The sequence below is a fragment of the Geotrypetes seraphini genome, chromosome 3, assembly GCF_902459505.1.
Source record: "Geotrypetes seraphini chromosome 3, aGeoSer1.1, whole genome shotgun sequence".
NCBI classification, from domain to species: domain Eukaryota; kingdom Metazoa; phylum Chordata; class Amphibia; order Gymnophiona; family Dermophiidae; genus Geotrypetes; species Geotrypetes seraphini.
In genome coordinates, this window is record NC_047086.1 from 73,801,566 (window position 1) to 73,821,156 (window position 19,591).

The 19,591-nt window shown below is 38.5% G+C and overlaps 1 protein-coding gene across 1 annotated transcript in view; it reads left to right on the plus strand.

Moving 5' to 3' along the window:
- Positions 1 to 19,591, plus strand: part of CSMD1 (CUB and Sushi multiple domains 1) — a 2,397,241-nt gene that overhangs the window by 1,799,727 nt on the left and 577,923 nt on the right. Inside the window, exons 24-26 of the mRNA XM_033936341.1 lie at positions 7,593 to 7,784; positions 11,632 to 11,758; positions 15,810 to 16,012. Coding sequence (XP_033792232.1) covers positions 7,593 to 7,784; positions 11,632 to 11,758; positions 15,810 to 16,012 — 522 coding nt within the window. The remainder of the gene's footprint in view (positions 1 to 7,592; positions 7,785 to 11,631; positions 11,759 to 15,809; positions 16,013 to 19,591) is intronic.

Here is a 19,591-nt window from a genome sequence, read left to right on the forward strand (position 1 = left end):
GGTCCTTCGGTGCCTCTTAGCATGGAGTCTCCGATGACCACCACTCTACTCTCCTTCCGAGGGGGGGGGGGTTGAGCAGTGAAAACTGTAGCCGATGTTCTGTGTTTGGAATCCTCCTGAGCCCCCTCTGTTTCATCCTCGACAGTTCCTTCTTGAAGGACATGAAATCTGTTCTTCAGGGAAAGTTGTGGAGTTGGTGTAGAACTGCCCTGTTTGAGAGAAAAAGAAGAAGAAAGTGAGAATGGGGGGGGGGTTTCTTTGCTTGCCAGTAGAAGAGGTTACCAGCTGCCAGGGACCGGCATCTCCAATCATTTCCTGTATTCCGATCGTTGAATTTAGAGCTGTAGGTTTGGGAGTGCCAAGGATGGTCTTGTCGAGGCTTCATTCTGTGATATGAGACAGTTCCTGGATGGCATCGTCGATGAAGGCCTCATCCTCCCTGATGCACCTCAGGCGTTTCACCTCCTCCCTGAGGCTCCGCAGTTCCTGCATAATGTTCTCGTCCGCTTCTACCTGTCTCATCTCCTCTGTCTGCGTAGAGACCGAAGCATACTGTGAGAGAGGGATGGCCTCGGTCAGCACTGAGACATCTGTTCCCCGCTCAGTGGCACTCTCTGCCTTCTGTGTAGAGTCCTTGGTCATCCCCCGGGTCTCTCCAGTAGATCACTCTCTCTCCTACTTCTCAAATTAAATTAACTTGGAATGCAGGGTATAGTACTGCAATGGTTATCACAATTCCTAGAAAATAGAACTTACGAAGTCTGAAAGGAAAACAAAAGATCACAATAATGAAAGGCCAACTGCGGAGTCTCATAAGGCTCACCAATATTTCCTGCACTATTTAACTTCTATTTAAGAGCACTGGGGAATAACCTTTCCTCGATCCATTATCGTATCTTCTCTTTTATCTTTTGCAGATGATATCTTCATTCTCTGCATAGCCAAAGAATCCTTCAATAGCACCACAACATACCTGAAAAATACCATCAACGATCTAAATACTTGGACGATGAAGAACTTCCTCAAACTGAACAAATCTAAGACAAGAATATTTTGGTGCGGAGCCTACAAACTTGCTACTGAGCATAGAACTAGAACTGTCCACTGGTGAGAGGCTAAATATAGAAAATACCTCTAAAGTCATGGGAGTCACATTACACTCAAACTTAACCTTAAACACATACATTAACATACTAGCAAAATAATTGTCTTTAAGATGAGACAACTAAGGACAATAAGAGCAGTCCTAAATGAAACCAGTTTCAGGACAGTAGCACAATCTGTCCTAATACCATACCTCAACTATTGCAACTACTCCAAAACACAGCTACAAGACTAATTCTAAAAAGGAACTGATACTAGAGGGCAAGTCCACTATTAGAGCAACTGCATTGGCTGCTGATGAAAAAAAGGATCCAGTTCAAGATAGCCTGTATGGTTCACAAAGCGATCTATGATGAGAACTCAGAGGGATTTACTGCGGGCATTAAGGTCTCACACTCCTTCATCAATTCACGCAAAACACAACACTACAAACTACCCTTCCCGTCTCCTCAACAAGTACGGGGAAAGAAGATATTTGAAATTATCTTTGAATACCATAGACCTCTCTTTTGGAATAAACTGCCAATAAACCTAAAACAACCCACCAACTACCTTGAATTCCAGAAGAAACTAAAGACATACCTTTTCTCACTATAGTCATAAGAACATAAGAATTGCCACTGCTGGGTCAGACCAGTGGTCCATCGTGCCCAGCAGTCCGCTCACGCGGCGGCCCTCTGGTCAAAAACCAGCGCTCTAACTGAGACTAGCCCCACCTGCGTACATTCCGGTTCAGCAGCAACTTATCTAACTTTGTCTTGAATCCCTAGAGGGTGTTTTCCTCTATGACAGACTCCAAAAGAGCATTCCAGTTTTCTACCACTCTCTGGGTGAAAAAGAACTTGCTTATGTTCATACAGAATCTATCCCCTTTCAATTTTAGACAGTGCTCTCTCATTTTCTCTACCTTGCAGAGGGTGAACAACCTGTCCTTATCTACTAAGTCTATTCCCTTCAGTACCTTGAATGTTTCGATCATCTCCCCTCTCAATCTCCTCTGCTTGAGGGAGAAGAGGCCCAGTTTCTCTAATCTTTCGCTGTACGGCAACTCCTCTAGCCCCTTAACCATCTTAGTCGCTCTTCTCTGGACCCTTTCGAGTGCCCTTCTTCATGTACGGACGCAGTACTCCAGGGAAGGCGCACCAGGGCCCGGTACAGCGGAATGATAACCTTCTCTGATCTGTTCGTGATCCTCTTCTTTATCATTCCTAGCATTCTGTTCGCCCTTTTCGCCGCCGCCGCTCATTGCATGGACAGCTTCATCAACTTGTCGATCATAACTCCCAAGTATCTTTCCTGGGAAGTCTAGGAAGTCATTTTCTTACCTTTCACCCTTCATCCTAAACTAATGCTACTACAAACAATGTAACAATGTAAACCACATAGATTCCTTGCAGAAAATTGCGGTATGTAAGACACTGTATTGTAGATGCATAGCATTATATGTTAAGGAGGGCCTTTAATCAAATGGACTGAAAATTCTACAGCAACAGAAACATACCTTGGAATCCCTATTGGTAGAAATTTCATGTGTAAAGGGGAAAAGGATAGTGATAGGGGTGTACTGCCATTTGCCTGGCCAAGATGAATAGCTATTCTGAAAAGTTAGCAGAAATTAGGGAGGCTAACAAAGTGGGTAACACAATAATAATGGGTAATCTCAATTACCCTGATATTTACTGGGCCAAAGACAAAACCAAACCAAAACCCCAAAGATCAACCTACAACTCACGTAAATACATTGACCCCCTCCAAATTCTGGACTAAAACAGACACAACAATCTAAGAATGAAACCCCAAGGACTTCATCTCACAATGGTGCAGGCTAAGCACAGGTACCCTAGACAAGTTAGCGGCAGACAGAACTTGGTCCCACTTCCCCACTATACAATGGTCCGACCTTAACAAATTCTACAAAAAATACAGCTACACAGCCTGCAACCTCAACCACTGCCCTCCATATCTATTAAATTCCTACAGTACCAAATTCCGCGCTTTCCTCTTACAATGGATACAAACCATGCTCGCAGATGACCTTTTCCTGCAAAACTCAGCAAAATTGTCATCACCCCGATCCTAAAAGACCCTAAAGGAGCAACGGATCAACCATCCAACTACAGACCCATAGCCTCGATATCACTTTATGTCAAACTAATGGAAGGCCTGGTAGCCAAACTCCTCACCAACTACCTAGAAGACCACAACATACTCCACCCTACACAATCTGGTTTCAGAACCAACTAAATAACAGAGACACTACTAGGTTCCCTCCTGGACACAGCTAGATAACACCTCAGCACAGGTAGAAAAATGTAGATTATACAACTGGATCTCACCGCAGCATTTGACCTGGTGGACCACAACATCCTACTACAAATACTACATACAATAGGAATCACAGATAACGTACACACATGGTTTCAAGGATTCCTACATTGTAAAGTTGAACAAAGAAAAATCAAAACCATTGTCCATCCCCTGCAGCATGCCCCAAGGATCTCCACTATCCCCAACTCTCTTCAATCTCTACATTGCATCCCTCGTCACCTGCCTGGGCAAATTAGGCTTAACCTCCTATAGCTATGCAGACATCACCATTCTCCTTCCTTTTGACCAACCAATGTCCTCCATGACAGACACACTACACAGGACACAGTAGGAACATGGATGAAAAATCACAAACTGAAACTGAACCCAGACAAGACAAAATTAATTCTCCTCAAAAATAATAAAACCCCAACCATAACAAATCCAGTAATAAACTCAGTCACATACCCCATACAGCCCACTCTAAAACTTCTAGGAATGACGATAGACAGATGCTGTACCATGCAACCACAAATCAACAAAACAATACAAAAATAATTTGCGGTTATGAGAAACTTAAGGCAAGTTCAAAAATTATTTGACAGAACATAATTCCAGCTCTTGGTCTAGTCCCTAGTCCTAGGTCTTCTAGACTAATGCAACATACTCTATTTCCCCTGCCCCGCAACCATGATAAAACAACTACAAACAGTTCAAAACACAGCGCTAAGACTTATCTATTCACTGAGGAAACATGACCACATCACAGTGGCATACCTCGACTGAAACTGTCTCCCAATACAAGCAAGAGTACAATTCAAATTCTACTGCCTACTATTTAAAACCATAAATGGAGACAGCCCAGCCTACCTAAACAACCACCTAATCCAAACTACCTCACATAGGAGAACCCACAAACCATTCACGCATCCCCCAATCAGAGACATCAAATGAAAAAAACTGCACAATTGTCTTCTAACTACACAAACAGCAAAACTAGACTACCAACTCTCCAATTTATTGATAATGACCCCAGACTACAAATTGTTCAGAAAAGAAATAAAAACCATGCTATTCAAGAAATCCTTGAAGACAAACTAACACCGCAAGACTCATCCCAATTCTCTGAAGCAACTCGCTCTACTCTTCAATTCTTTTGGAAATGGCCAGATAACTCCTTTTGTAATCCGCCTTGAACCGCTAATCACTAATGTAATGTAAATGTAAAATCAGGGCATACAAGGGAGATAAAACTCCTTGATGACATCAAGGACTACTTTATGGAGTAGTTGGTTCAGGAACTGACAAGAGGTGAAGTAATTCTAGATCTAGTTCTTAGTGGAGCACATGAATTGGTGCAGAAGGTAATTGTACTGAGGCTGCTTGATAACAGTGATCATAACATGATCAGATTTGATATAATCCCTGAAATAAGTTTATACAGAAAATCCAATACAACGGGCTACTTTCTGGGGAATCGGGGGGGGGGGGGGGGTTGGGGGTGGTGTCAGGAGGGAATGGGCATCCTTCCTGCTGGGCTACTTTCTGAGGGATGTCAAGGGTTCAGGATGTAGTGGCGGTAGGGAGTGGGCATCTCTCCTGCCAATTTGGGAGGCACTTGCTGGGGGTCCCCTGCTGCAGCTGCTTAGCTGATCGTGGCAGGTATATTTTCCCCCTGATCAGCTGAGTTTGCAGGACTCCTCAAAGCCGTGGCTTTGGAAAGGCCTGCCATCTCAGCTGACTGGGGATTTCCTTGATCAGCTGATGGCAAGGGATCTCTTGATGAGGCAGGTGCAATTCTGTAACCGGCACTGGTGATGTGGGCACTGGTTACAGAATTGGGGAGTAAGGCATCTGTTTTTACAAATAGACATAATTCTGTATAGGGTGCTGGTGTGCGATTCTCAGCCGCTTCATAGGCAGCGTCTGAGACCGGCGTCCTATTAAGAATCTGCCCCTAACTGGCAAAACCGATATCACTATGATAAGCTTAGGGTAATATTTGACTCATCTCTCCTTCTCTTCACATATCCAACAGACTGCCAAAACCTGTTGTTTCTTTCGCTACAATATTGATAAAATCAGACCCTTCCTTTCTTCTAAGACCCTCATCCATACCCTCATCACCTCTTACCCAGAGTACTGCAACCTGCTTCTCACTAGCGTTCTGCCAAACCATCTCTCCCCTCTTCAATCTGTTCAGAACTCTGCTGCATGCCTTATATTCAAATGCTTTTATGCCTACATTACCCCTCTCCTCAAATCACTTCATTGGCTCCCTATCCATTTCCACATACCGTTCAAACTCCTCTTAATGACTTACAAGTGTTTTCGTTCTGAGGGGGGGAGTGGTGGGTGCACCTCTGGTGCAAATGGATCAGTTTCTCCTGAGGTAGTAGGAATCCGCAAAACAAGGACTCTTGTCGAGGTCATGAAGTTTTCAATTCTCTCTCGCTTCATGTGGATTTATAAAGATTTGTCAATGAAGGACATTTAATTATCAGTAGAAATCCAGATTTCAGATTAGTGTGCACTTGCGGGAGTGAATACTAAATTTGTGACAGATGTTAAATGGAACTATTTTTTTGCTCCGCTGGCTGGTTCTTGATTTGGAGTTTGTTACTAGTTGGGTTTCTGTAGAACAGACTTTTTCCACTAGATTTTGTTGTTTTGTTTTTACTGTTCTGTTTTTCCCAACACAGTACAGCAAGTTGATGATAAAATTTGGCTTCCGATGGTACTACCAATAAATGTAGAAGCCCATGGGTGAAACTTGTGAAGCTTCAGTTATAATTGTTACTGTTCTCCTGGAATCTCCCCACATTGTAATTTTATTTCAGCAAAATTGGTTCTGTGACTTTGCAATTACGCTTCAAACTCTGAAGTTTGCTCCCTTATTTATTGTTATGTAAGTGATTTATACAGTACAAAAAATGCGTAAGTGATTTATACAGTACAAAAAAATGCTAAAGCTGTGAGCTCCAATACAACAAATAGATGGAACACATAGGAAGTAACAAATATCTTGGGTGGAGAAAAAGACCTCAAGAGCTCATTGAAACAGAGCTGTGAAGCCAAATAGCATTCAAGTACTGGTCACATCTTTTGAGCAATCTTTGGTCAGAAAAACCTCTCCCTTTTTAGTTCTAGCCGCGTAGTGCGAGTTTAACACGCACTAAAATAATGAGTGCGCTAAAAACGCTATTGCAGCTTAGTAAAAGGAGCCCTTAAAATCCTTCCCATGTACAAAAAGGGGAAAAGGTCTTTCCGTTCAAGCAAGATATGTGTTACTCTCTTTGTATTCCATTTATTTGTGGTATTGGAGCTCACAGCTTTAGCATTATTTTTTTTTCTTATGACTTTTGAGTGGTGATTTATACAGTACAAACATATTTGAATGTGCAAAAATCTATGGGTGGTCACATTTAAAAGACTTTACTTCACTGAGCTTAAATATAATCTCCCATTTGACACATACCCATAAATAATAACAATAAATCAAGCTTTAAAATATTTCATTGAAATTCCAAGCAGTTGCTGAGAAAACAGCAAAAAAACTTTAAAAGGTTACTTTTTTGCCTGACCCTTTAGATAGAAAATGTACCATAAAATATGTATTTCTTTTTTATGTGGCTTTAATGAAATATTGTACTCATATGACCAATAGAGAAGAAAATTGAATGTTCAGCTTTCTTGAAAAGGATGGTCCTTGACTTATATTTGCTTATTTTCACAGATCAACTATACTTATAAAGGTCTGTTTATAATTTTTTAAAAATATTTTCTATGTTTTTTTTATGTTTGGTACCACATAATGCACCTAATTTGTTTCTATGATCTCCCATCAACATGCACTCTGCTCTTTTGATAGGTATAAAGTGAACATAAATAAATCACATGCAATAACTTCACATAGAAAATATGCAGAACTGCCGGTGCAATGTGTTGTTTGCCTGGAGACAAAATCTTTTGTATCTGCAATATTTTCTGGGCTATTCAGCCACTGCTGACTGCCATGTACAATTTTCCTTTGATTGCTTAGAATCACACTAGGGCATTTTTCTTATTCATCACTGATAGAAAATGTGTGACCTGTGTTGTCCTTTTTTATTTATTAAACTGTATTCAAGTGATATTGTAGGTTTCATCTTCATATTTCTCTTTTTTTTTTTTTTTTGCAGGCTTTGACCTAGTGAAATGTGAGGATCCAGGGACACCAAACTATGGATACAAGATGCGCGATGAAGGACACTTTGCAGACACTGTGGTTTTATATAGTTGCAATCCAGGATATACTATGCATGGCAGTAGCACTCTGACTTGCTTAAGTGGAGATCGAAGAGTATGGGACAAAGCATTGCCATCGTGTGTAGGTAATATAACATGCACTCATTATATCAACATTACATCTTTATGCATGATATAATGAAGGGAGATCTATAAAGTGGGGCCTTGAGGCAGGTGCCAAATAGGAATATCAATGATACCATCAAATCAATAATTAGGTGCCTATGTCAACTTTTCTACAAGGTAGCGCCAATTGTAAGGGGACGTACATGTAGGTACAGTATGAACAAGCCATCGTCGTGTCTTCCAGTTAGCCATGTAGTTTAAAGAAAACTATAATATTTGTGTATCACTTGACAAATTTACTTTAGGTGCATCAACTTATGACTGCCATTGACATGACATAAGAGGGTATGCCTACACATAGGCATGCAAGTGCCAACCTTATGCTAGTATTCAATAACAGTATCTTGGCATTTTAGAATTGGCTGTATGTGAGCAGCATTGTGTTGAGATATTCTGGATTTTCCATGTGTGACAAGTATGGCAGGTGATACGAAAGCTGAGTTGTGGGATTAAAACAATACTATGCTTTGTGAATAAATTAAAACTAAGTGAATATATTAAAGTTTGGAAACTAAAATGAGAGATTTAGTAAAAACGCATGAGATATTGTAATTAAAGATTAATATTTTTAATTTGCTTTAAATCTGCACTCAAGCTTGTGTTAAGAGAATTCAGACGTTGTTTTTGTGTCTGAGATAGGAAGGGTGAAATCATATGAAAATGTACAAGAGGATGTATGGAACAAGGTATAATAAGTTTCCCAGGAAAAAAAAAACACCCAGGAAACCTGATCCTGTACAGGGAACCAAAAGGATGTCTGCTGTCTATAAATCAGGATGCAGGCCTGTACAAAAATAATTTATGTTTCAATAGGTCAAAAGGTATTAGGATCGTACAGAAGTTATAAGGGGGAAAAAAGTGAAACACTGTCACCTATTGGGCTTAATGTACAAGTGAATTTGCCTATCTTTACATTGTATTTTACCTTTTTCCAGGACTTAGAGAGTTAATTGAATAATTACATTAAAAATATATGTTTTTGTAAATGTACTAGATACAGGATGTGCGTGCAAAGAAGATGTTTTTGGAAAGCCTGGCTACGTCAGGTCATTGTATGCTAATGCTATAGAATGATGTCAGGGAGAGTATAAATGTATAGTATTTCAGAACTTCCCTTTGGGAGGAAAAGTTATCAGGATAATTTTAATGGGTCTTCTTTTTTCCCCCTTGGATACAAAAGAATACTATTATAATATTTTTGCTTTATATCTCTTAAATAAACTCAAATATTACTACTACTACTGAAAGGCATACGCAGCTTGTACATTTTAACATACAATAGATGGTCCCTTCTCAGAAGAGCTTACAATCTAATTTAGACAGGACATTTCAGGGTTGGGGAGATTATGGTAGAGGAAATGATATAGTGGATATAGGGATCTGACAGCAGTGAGTGGGAGTTAGGAGTTGAAAACAGATTCAAAGAAGTGGGCTTTTAGCTTGGATTTGAATGCTGCTAAGGAGGGAGCATGACATATTGATTCAGGTAGCCTGTTCCAGGAATGAAGGAACATAGTCTGGAGTTGGCAGTGGAACAGAAGGGTACAGATAAGAGGGGCTTGCCCGACGAACAGAGATAATGGGGAGGAACATGGGTGAAATAAGTGAAGAGAGATATGGGGGGTGGGGGGGCTTCAGAGTGAATGCATTTGTAAGTCAGCAAGAGGAGTTTAAACTGTATTTGGAGATGGACGGGGAACCAATGAAGCGACTTGAGGAGAGGGGTAATGTGAGAATAGTGGCTCTATTAGTTGTGCATTTTGAACGGATTGAAGAGGTGAGAGGTGGGCACTCATTAAAGCACTCAGTGTTTTGTGTCCAATTTATTTTAACAACCACCAGGACAGAAAGTCTTCTCTTCAGCATAAGAGAGGAATTTTCATCTTATGTAACTTTTCCTGAACCTGTATCCAGGTAAATAGCAGCTGCCCTTGATTATTGGGTACCTAGACTTAAGCGCCACTTTATAGAATTGTCTATAAAGGGAATTTTGTTCAACACATGATGCAAAGCCTGGGAGCTCCTTTTATGAAGGTGCGCTTACCTTCCTACTCTACCCTCTGTATTACCGTTACCTCTGTTAAATCTCAGTTAAAGAGTTCCCCACGCCCCCCTCTTCATTGCCTGTAATGTTGTTCAAATTTTGTAAATCCGTGTGTCATTGCGGACCTTAATTAACGGATGTGAACCGCTTAGAACTTTTTGGGTATGGCGGTATACAAGAATAAAAGTATTATTATTATTATTATTAATGCACGAAATAGCATGCGCTAAATTGCCACGCGCGCTAGCTGCTACTACCTCCTTTTGAGCACTAATCCGGTGCGTGCGATAAAACCGCTCGCGCACCTTCGTAAAAGGAGCCCTAAAAGAAATTAGCCAAACAAATTTGCAGAAACAGATGAGCTGGTGAATACATTTCTGCCTTATCTATGGATTTTTAGCCTTATATGGATAACATTGGGATGGAAATCCATCTGAACTGCTCTATGCTGTCTATTTAGTCATGAAATGAAAGGAGGTAGAGTGAATGCAGGGCACAAAATTATCTGGATAACAGCAATATTCAGCTTCTGTTTGGACAATTTATATATTTAGATTAATCTGATTGACTAACAGGCCTAACCTAAATATATAGCACAGGTGCAATGATCACATAATTCTCTGGATATTATATATGGGTCAAGAATTTCAGTAATAGGTAGATACAGTCCACTTAATTTCCAACAAAATTTTAAAGTTATGTATAGTAAAATAATCATATAGACAAGCATTACAAGCATTTTAATTAATATATTCTTGGACCATCAGAGGTGAGCTTCTCAAGTTTATCAAGGAGTTTACCAATGAGATGGTTTCTTCACCAGAATTCTTCATTATTCCATTTACAATTTTTGAACTTTTTGACTTTGAACTTTAAACTACTGAGAGTTAGAGGAGTACTTATCTTTAATTACTGCAGGGAAGAACGGTCTGCCAACTTGAATTCATGTTTCACTGATAATGGCTGTCTCAAAGCAACTTCCCCCTTATAGCAGAATTTTTCAGCCATTATCAGTGAAACACGAATTCAAGTCGGCAGACCGTTCTTCCCCGCCGTAACTAAAGATAAGTACTCCTCTAACTCTCAGTAGTCTAAAGTTCAAAGTCAAAAAGTTCAAAAATTGTTAATGGACCAATGAAGAGTTCTGGTGAAGAAACCTTTTCATTGATAAACTCCTTGATAAACTTGTTGAGAAGCTCACCTCTGATGGTTCAATAATATATTAGTTAAAGTGCTGCTTGTGGTTATGTATTCTATGTCTCTAGAATTTCAGTGTCAAGAGTGATGCCTGCACATTCCTACCTGTCATGGCTGCCCCTTCAAAATGGTTGCCATGACCTCTAGTTGCAGTAATGATAGTAATGAGATAGCACACCAACAATAAATTGCACAAAAGCAGGCTTATAAATGTACTGTATTGAAGGTTTGCCATCATGTTTCATTTTTTTTTAAATTCAGGACAAGCAAATCTATTTTTACCATATTAACTGTTATGTAATAAGAATGATAAACTTGTGTGCTAAAAAAGCAGATAAACTTAGTTTCCTGATCTGAAAGCAAGATCATGTTATCTTTATATCTGCTATAAATACAGTTTAAAACATACATTTTTGATGCTGTTTCTTTCTTCATCATATTCTTCTCACGTGATTCATACCACTTTAAGGAATCATAGTGAAAAGAACATATTTCAAAAAGCCAATGGTTACAACATGTCTCAGAGAGAAGTAGAACATAATGGTTTTTGCATTATTGTTTTATAGCCGAGTGCAGTGGTCAAATTCATGCTTCTGCATCTGGACGCATTTTATCACCAGGGTATCCAGCACCTTATGACAATAACTTGCATTGCACTTGGATCCTAGAAGCTGACCCAGGAAGGACCATAAGGTACTCTAGAGTTTCTTTCTTTCACAGCATTTTTGTATATATTTATTCACATTTGATATTCTGCTTATGGCTGATTAAACCTCAATGTGGATTACAATTTTTATTTTTTTAAATGTTCATTCGTATATATAGGACCTCTAATTCTATATATGGCACAAAAAAAGAATCATGCTGAAAAACCCCACACTTAGCACTATTCTATAAACTGTGTTTTAAGTTAGGTGCAGTTTATAGAATATGCATCACACCCATTCCCACAATTAAAATGTAGGCACAGTCATTTATATCAACTGAAATCTGGTGTAACTTAGACACAAATCAGGCATATTCTATAACAGTGCAGATAATTTAGAGGAATAGCCATGACGTCTAGGCCTCTCCCTTAGCCACACCCCCTTTTGAGATCATTGCAGTGAAAGTTACACACCTATTTATTTATTGTAAAATGTATACACCGCATAAAAATTATGCGGTTTACAAAATTACATGCATACATATCAACAGAACAAACACAATAAAACATAAACTAACAGTATCATTATTAAAACCTTTTTTCAAATTCATCCATCAAGATGGAAAGACAAAATCCCATAAAAACATTTACTGATGGTAAGGCTTCAGCAGCAAATAGCATTAGCACATGAAGGCATTAACAAATAATTGTGTTTTTCAACATTTTCTTTTTTTTTTTTTAATTCTTTATTGATTTTTAATCAAAAACAGTGTCATACAAATGAAAGAACAAAAGATATTCCAAATATTACACTATTATCTATACAGGTAACATAAATATCATTCAATAATTTTATTTTCCTGCATATAATAATATCATAATATATACTAATATATAATACAAATAAAGAATAAAGTTACCCAAATATCACTATTAATATTTATTCCCCTCCCTCAAACCCCCCACCCCCCTGGATGTGTAAAGATAAATAAACCAAAGAAAAGAAGAGATATGATGAAAATACATTATTATGTTTTTACAAATTTAGTCAATGGGCTCCAAATTTTATTAAATACCTCACTAAAACCCCTACATTCTACGTTAATTCATTCATATCTATATGTAGTACACACATTCACCCACCAAAATGTATAATTAATTTTATCATGGTTTTTCCAATTATTTGTAATCAATTGAATGGCTATACCTGTTAGGATCATAAATAGATGACTCTTATATTTATCTAGAGTGGGTTTCACATGTAAAATTGTTCCACAAATTATAGCCTCATATGATATTGGAACATTTGAATCTAGTACTAAATTTATTTGTCCCAAAATTGACTTCCAATATATTAATATAAACGGACAAAAATACAACAGATGATCCAAAGTTCCTATACCAGTATGACAATGCCAGCATCTATTAGACTTAGAACTATCTATTTTATTTAATTGAACTGGGGTCCAGAAAATTCTATGTAACAAAATAACCATGTTTGTCTCATAGATGCCGATGCTGTACATTTCAATCTCCAAGTCCAAATTTGTGGCCAACGAGACACAGAAATATACTGTTATCTCGATGCTCCAGATGTCTCCAAGACTATTTTTTGGCTTTTTATTAACAAATCCAGAAATCAATTTGTACCACTGAGCAGCCTGATGACCTACTAAATTAGTTTGGTAGCAAAGGATTTGCAGGCTAAAATATGTTTTAAAATTTTTCCATTCAGGGAACCCATTCTGAATAGCCTGCTTCAACTGCAACCACCTATATTGTTGAGATTTTAAAATTCCAAATGACTGTTGCAATTGTGAAAAATCAAGCAGATTTCCATTAGACATAACGTCATCTAATGTCCGAATACCTGCCTGCATCCAATTCTTCCAAGCGATCCCAGCACCGCCTATTTGAATCTTGGAATTTAACCATAAGAACTACAAAGTAGACTTTATTATGGGAACATCTGTTAACTTATCAATAAATTTAATTGTTTTCCATGTGTTCAATAAAATCACATTATCCTTAGCGTACCTAGGTATTTTAATACTTAATATATGAGACAGTGTCATCGGGGACATGATTTTCCACTCAAGATATAGCCAGTCTGGGTAATGTTCTAAGAGCTCAGGGAGGATCCAATACATACCTTGACGCATTATATAGGCTTGATGATATCTATAAAAATTGGGAAAATTTACCCCACCCTCCGCAATTGGTTTTTGTAGAGTTACTAAAGCAATGCTTGCTTTCTTCCCTAGCCAAATAAATTTTGTCAACATAATATTTAACTTTTTGTAAAAGGACCCTTGAAAATAAATTGGTAACATACCCAGTTGGTAATAAATTACCGGCAAGATCATCATTTTGAACGTTTGAACTCTCCCCCACCAAGACAAGTGTAAAGGGTTCCATTGCTCACACATCTCTGTGACCTTTAATAATAATGATTTTTCATTTATTTTCATCGTTCCTTCCAATGTATTTTTAATCCATATACCTAAGTATTTAATACCATCCTCCTTCCAAATAAAAGGAAATTCATCAAATAATCCTTTTGTACAATGCACATTCAATGGAAGAATTTCTGATTTACTCCAGTTTATTTTGTAACCAAAGAATTTTCCAAATTTATTAATCAGTTCCAGTAAACATGGTATGGTAATTTCAGGACTTCTCAAATGAAGCAAAATATCATCTGCATATGCAGAAACTTTGTATTCCCGAACTGCTCATGGAATACCACAAATCTCCAATGCTTGTTTAATAGCCAACAGTAAGGGTTCCAAAACAATATCAAACAGCAAAGGAGATAACAGACATCCCTATCTCACTCCCCTTTCCAAGTGAAACCGCTCTGAAAAAGTATTATTAATGTACAAAAGGGGAGCAATACAAGGTTTGAATCATTTGTATAAATCCAGAACCAATACCAAACCATTCCATAGTCTGATACATAAAGGACCATTCTACTCGATCAAAAGCCTTCTCTGCATCTAAAGAAACAGAAAAGGCCGGATCATCCATTTTTTTGTCAAATTTAGCATATGAAAGGCCAATCTACTATTATTTGAAGAATGTCTACTAGCAACGAACCCTGTTTGGTGGACACTTGCTAAGTTTTTCTATTCTCCCTTGCTCTTATTATACCTTGGCTTCAGCAACTGCACTGGCTTGCAAGTGGTTTTTGGAGTACAATATAAGATTGTGATGATTTGTCATCAATTTTTGTATGAAACAATTCCAGAGTATTTCAAGAGAAAGATGACCACTTAGTCCAAAAAGTTGTTGCGTTCTGAAAATTCTGCTTTGTTAAAGGCCAATGTTAATCTGAAATATGTAGACACCTGTGCAATGACTTTTTGTTGTGCTGAGGTGAAATTATGGAATTTGATGGTAGGGCAGCTAAGGAAATGTGCTGATAGAAGAACTTCCAGAAAACTCCTCAAAACACAAGTGTTCGTTAATGCTTTTTTTTTATAGAGTCTGACTTGTCTTGATTGAGGACTAACTGTGAACTTAATTTTTGATGATTTGTCCCTCTCTTGTACTGTTTTAAGTATTGTATATGTGGATATACTATAAACCGTCTAGGAACTAGACCAGGGATCTCAAAGTCCCTCCTTGAGGGCCACAATCCAGTCGGGTTTTTAGGATTTCCCCAATGAATATGCATGAGATCTATCTGCATGCATTGCTTTCAATGCATATTCATTGGGGAAATCCTGAAAACCCGACTGGATTGCGGCCCTCAAGGAGGAACTTTGAGACCCCTGAACTAAATGGTATAGAAATTTTCAAAATAAATAAATAAACTGTTTTGTAATTCAATGAATCTGTACATGCAACCCTAAGGGGTTCTTTTATTAAGGTGCTCCAATTCCTATGCGCTCGGGCCGGCGAGATAAATGGTCCAATTCAATTCCTATGAGCATCAGAGCACTTACCTCGCCGGCCTATGCTAAAACGCTCTACTGCAGCTTGATAAAAGGGGTCCTGTGTTACTATGGTCTGCTACAGCTGAAACTGTTGAACTGGCATTGCTTGGATCACCTGATGTAAAATCTGTTTTCGTTTGCTGTATTTGTTTTGTAGTCTTCATTTTATTGTCTTTGACACCGAAGTCTCTCATGACATCCTGAAGGTGTGGGATGGCCCCCTCGAAAGTAACATTCTGCTTAAGGAGTGGAGTGGCTCAGCGCTTCCTGAGGACATTCACAGCACCTTCAACTCCCTGACACTGCAGTTTGACAGTGACTTCTTCATCAGCAAGTCTGGTTTTTCCATCCAATTTTCAAGTAAGTCATATTGTTGTTTAAATGCTATGATCAGGCTTACCCTTATTTTTACTTCACTAACTTCACCTTACATGAAGCCTTGCTTTCTGTTTTAATAATAATAGCTATGCTAATGTGGGTATTCACGCCACGCTCTCGGTCACCTCTATACACGGAACATACAAACAAATCAAGTAAATCAAGATCGCAGTTTATTAATATCTTAACAAACATTAGCCCAGAATGTTAACACTGCAGTCTTAATATTCCTTCCCCAGACGCCAAGAGCCTATCAACCCAAAGGCAACAGGAGCACACAGCAATGATGCAAACTTCCTGATAAGACTTACTCAGCTCAGTTCCTTTCACTACCAGACATACCCTGCATAGGGAAGGGAGAAACTATCAAGCCTCAATCTCTCACTAAAGTCTCCCTCCCCCTAAAAAATCTCCTCCAAACCAACTATTCCTGCTAGGGATGGGAGACAGGCAATGATCAATGCCCCCCTCCCCTCCCCAAACCAGCCAGGCAACTGCCTCCTATTCAATCCCCTGAAAAATGACCTATTCACCTCCACTTTTTACTATAATCAGAAAGTGAAGGGTATAAATTGGAGAACTAGAGTTGTAACTGAGCAGACTTGAATGATCAGTGTACTGTATATGACTGTACAGTACAGGGATGACTTCGACAGGAACTACAATAATTTGGGATGGTTAAAAAGCCTGGACTGAGCTTGGACAGCAATTCCAGTGGTTGGAACCTAATGACGGTCCCAGGAAGATTTCAACAGCAAAAATATATATAAAAAAAAAAAAATAGACTGTTAGACAGACTAGATGGACCACATGGGTCTTTATCTGCCATCATTTTCTGTGTTACTACTAATTTATTTATTCAATTTTTTTAATACCATTCTCCTATGGGAGCTTAGAATGGTTTATATGAATATATTCAGGTACTGAAAAGCTGCTGGAAAACCGTCTGTTTATGGCTTTCAATACCTGGCTTCACAGAAACTCAATATGCTGTTATAATTAATATATTTATTTTATTAACAATCAGTAACAGGTTACAAGAACAAATCTTTACAGCATATGGAGCTGACAGATAGTATGCCTCAAGCGCTTGAGTATACCTAGATGTCTGTCCTGTTTTCATAATCACAAAGGCTTTCTCTTATATAATTCTTGACAGCTTGAGGCCACGTTGGCACATATCATATTGTTAGTTTTTATTGATCACTTACAAACGTCATTACATTTATCAGTTTATTAATTGGTTCATAATATCTGTGTCATACCATACACATGTCCTGTTTACTAAAATAACTATCTATTCCCTTCAAATGTCATTTTAATATCAACTCAACAATTTTGAGCAAAGTGTCCGGTAAGAATCCGCCCATTCCAGGATATATCTCACAAATAATGTATTTTTGTATTCTTGGTCAAGACATGTCCTCATCCTTCTTAGGTTCACTTCCCTGTTCGTATGGCATTACAGCAGATGTGACACCAGTTGCCATGTAAAAGAATAAGTTTCATTTCACTCACTCATTTTAGCATAAGTTTTGCTTGGCTTGCTGATTTCAGCAAGCATAGATTGTGCAAAGGCTTGACAATTTTAGTCAGAGCATTCTCAGCCATCTTAGGCTTTTAGTTGTGTTTATTGGCCTAATATGTTAGGGGATTTCAGGGGTGGCTCTTTACCTGTCACCTGTACAGGACTCTCTCTCTCTCCTCCCCCCTCCCTTCTTAGTACTCAAGAATTTTTCCCTATTCGTTCCAGCAGGCTCACAATCTATCTAATGTACCTGGGGCAATGAGGGGATTAAGTGACTTGCCCAGGGTCAAAAGAAGAAGCGTGGATTTGAACCCACAACCTCAGGGTGCAGAGGCTGTAACTTTAACCACTGCGCCACACTCTCCCACCCATGCTCATCCCCTGGTCATGCCCCCTTTTCTGATTCAGCACTAGAACTGACGTGCACCACTTTATAGAATGTGCTACCAAGTTGTGCACCTAACTTCTAATTTGTGACAATTAGCTTCAATTATGAGGCATTAACTGTTAATTATCAGCACCGATTGGTCTTGGTAAGCAATTAAGTTGTGCAAGCAAATTGGCGGTGTGAACTGATTTGCTCATGCAATGTATGGTGCTATATACAGAATTTGGGGGTCAGTGCATGGGAAAGACCCATGTGAAAAAAACACGCTAAGCCCATTTCTTAGCACATCTTAGTAGAAGAGCTCCATTGTTTGCAACAGTTTTGCAATGGTATGCTCTAGATTTCTAGCTGTTAAAGATTTACCAATATAGTAAATACAAAAAAACCCCCAATAAAAACATAGGTAATTTAACTGTTTTCACCTTAAAAGAAAAACAATAGTATGAGCCTTATATTGTAGGTGCTGTGCTTGCCTATCTACATTCATAGAAATAAAGGTAAAACACATTGCTGGTGATTACCGTATTATTAGACTAACCCACCAAAATGGGAATAACTTTACAAATGTAATAAGCTACTTTAATAAAAAGATATCACCCACAACTTGTTTATTTTTACACAGCCAGTGAAAAAGCAAAATTTTTTAAAAAATAGAATTTTGAGGCTGGTTCCCCTAAGCTATTATAATTATTTCATTGACTATACAAAATGTGTGTCCTGATTGTAGGCAGCGGTAGGCATAAGAACATAAGAATAGCCTTACTGGGTCAGACAAATGGTCCATCAAGCCCAGTAGCCCGTTTTCATGGTGGCCAATCCAGGTCCCTAGTACCTGGCCAAAACCCAAGGAGAAGCATCATTCCATGCTACCAATCCAGGGCAAGCAGTGGCTTCCCCCATGTCTTTCTCGATAACAGACTATGGACTTTTCCACCAGGAAATTATCCAAACCTTTCTTAAAACCAGCCACACTATCCGCTCTTATCACAACCAATGGCTCAACTGTTCTCTGAGTGAAATTTTTTTTTCCTCCTATTTTAATGTAATGTAATGTAATGTAATTTATTTCTTATATACCGCTACATCCGTTAGGTTCTAAGCGGTTTACAGAAAATATACATTAAGATTAGAAATAAGAAAGGTACTTGAAAAATTCCCTTACTGTCCCGAAGGCTCACAATCTAACTAAAGTACCTGGAGGGTAATAGAGAAGTGAAAAGTAGAGTTAGAGGAAAAATAAAAATAAAATAAACATTTTAACAAGACAGCATTGATCTAAATACTTTGGAAGGTAGAAGAGAGGAGAGAAAGGAATAGAAGCAGAAGGGGGAGCCGTTGAACAGTAGAATTCTGGAGAAATTTAAATGATAGAAATAGAACAAAACAAAGACAAAAGGCAAAACAATAGATAAGATTAAAGATAAATCATAAGCTGGAAAGAAAAATAAAATAAAACTTTGTCTTCAATCCACGGTTTCAGCGTCAGTGATGAAGTGGAGCAAGTAAGTTTAGGAGGAGCGATTGACGTTTCCAGAAAGGGCTTCTTCAGGGAAGAGACTTGGCAGACAGTCCCAGGATGCCTATGTCTCCTCCCCTGCGATGTTCTCCCATCCATGCATTGGTTTTAAAAGTATTTCCTTGCAAC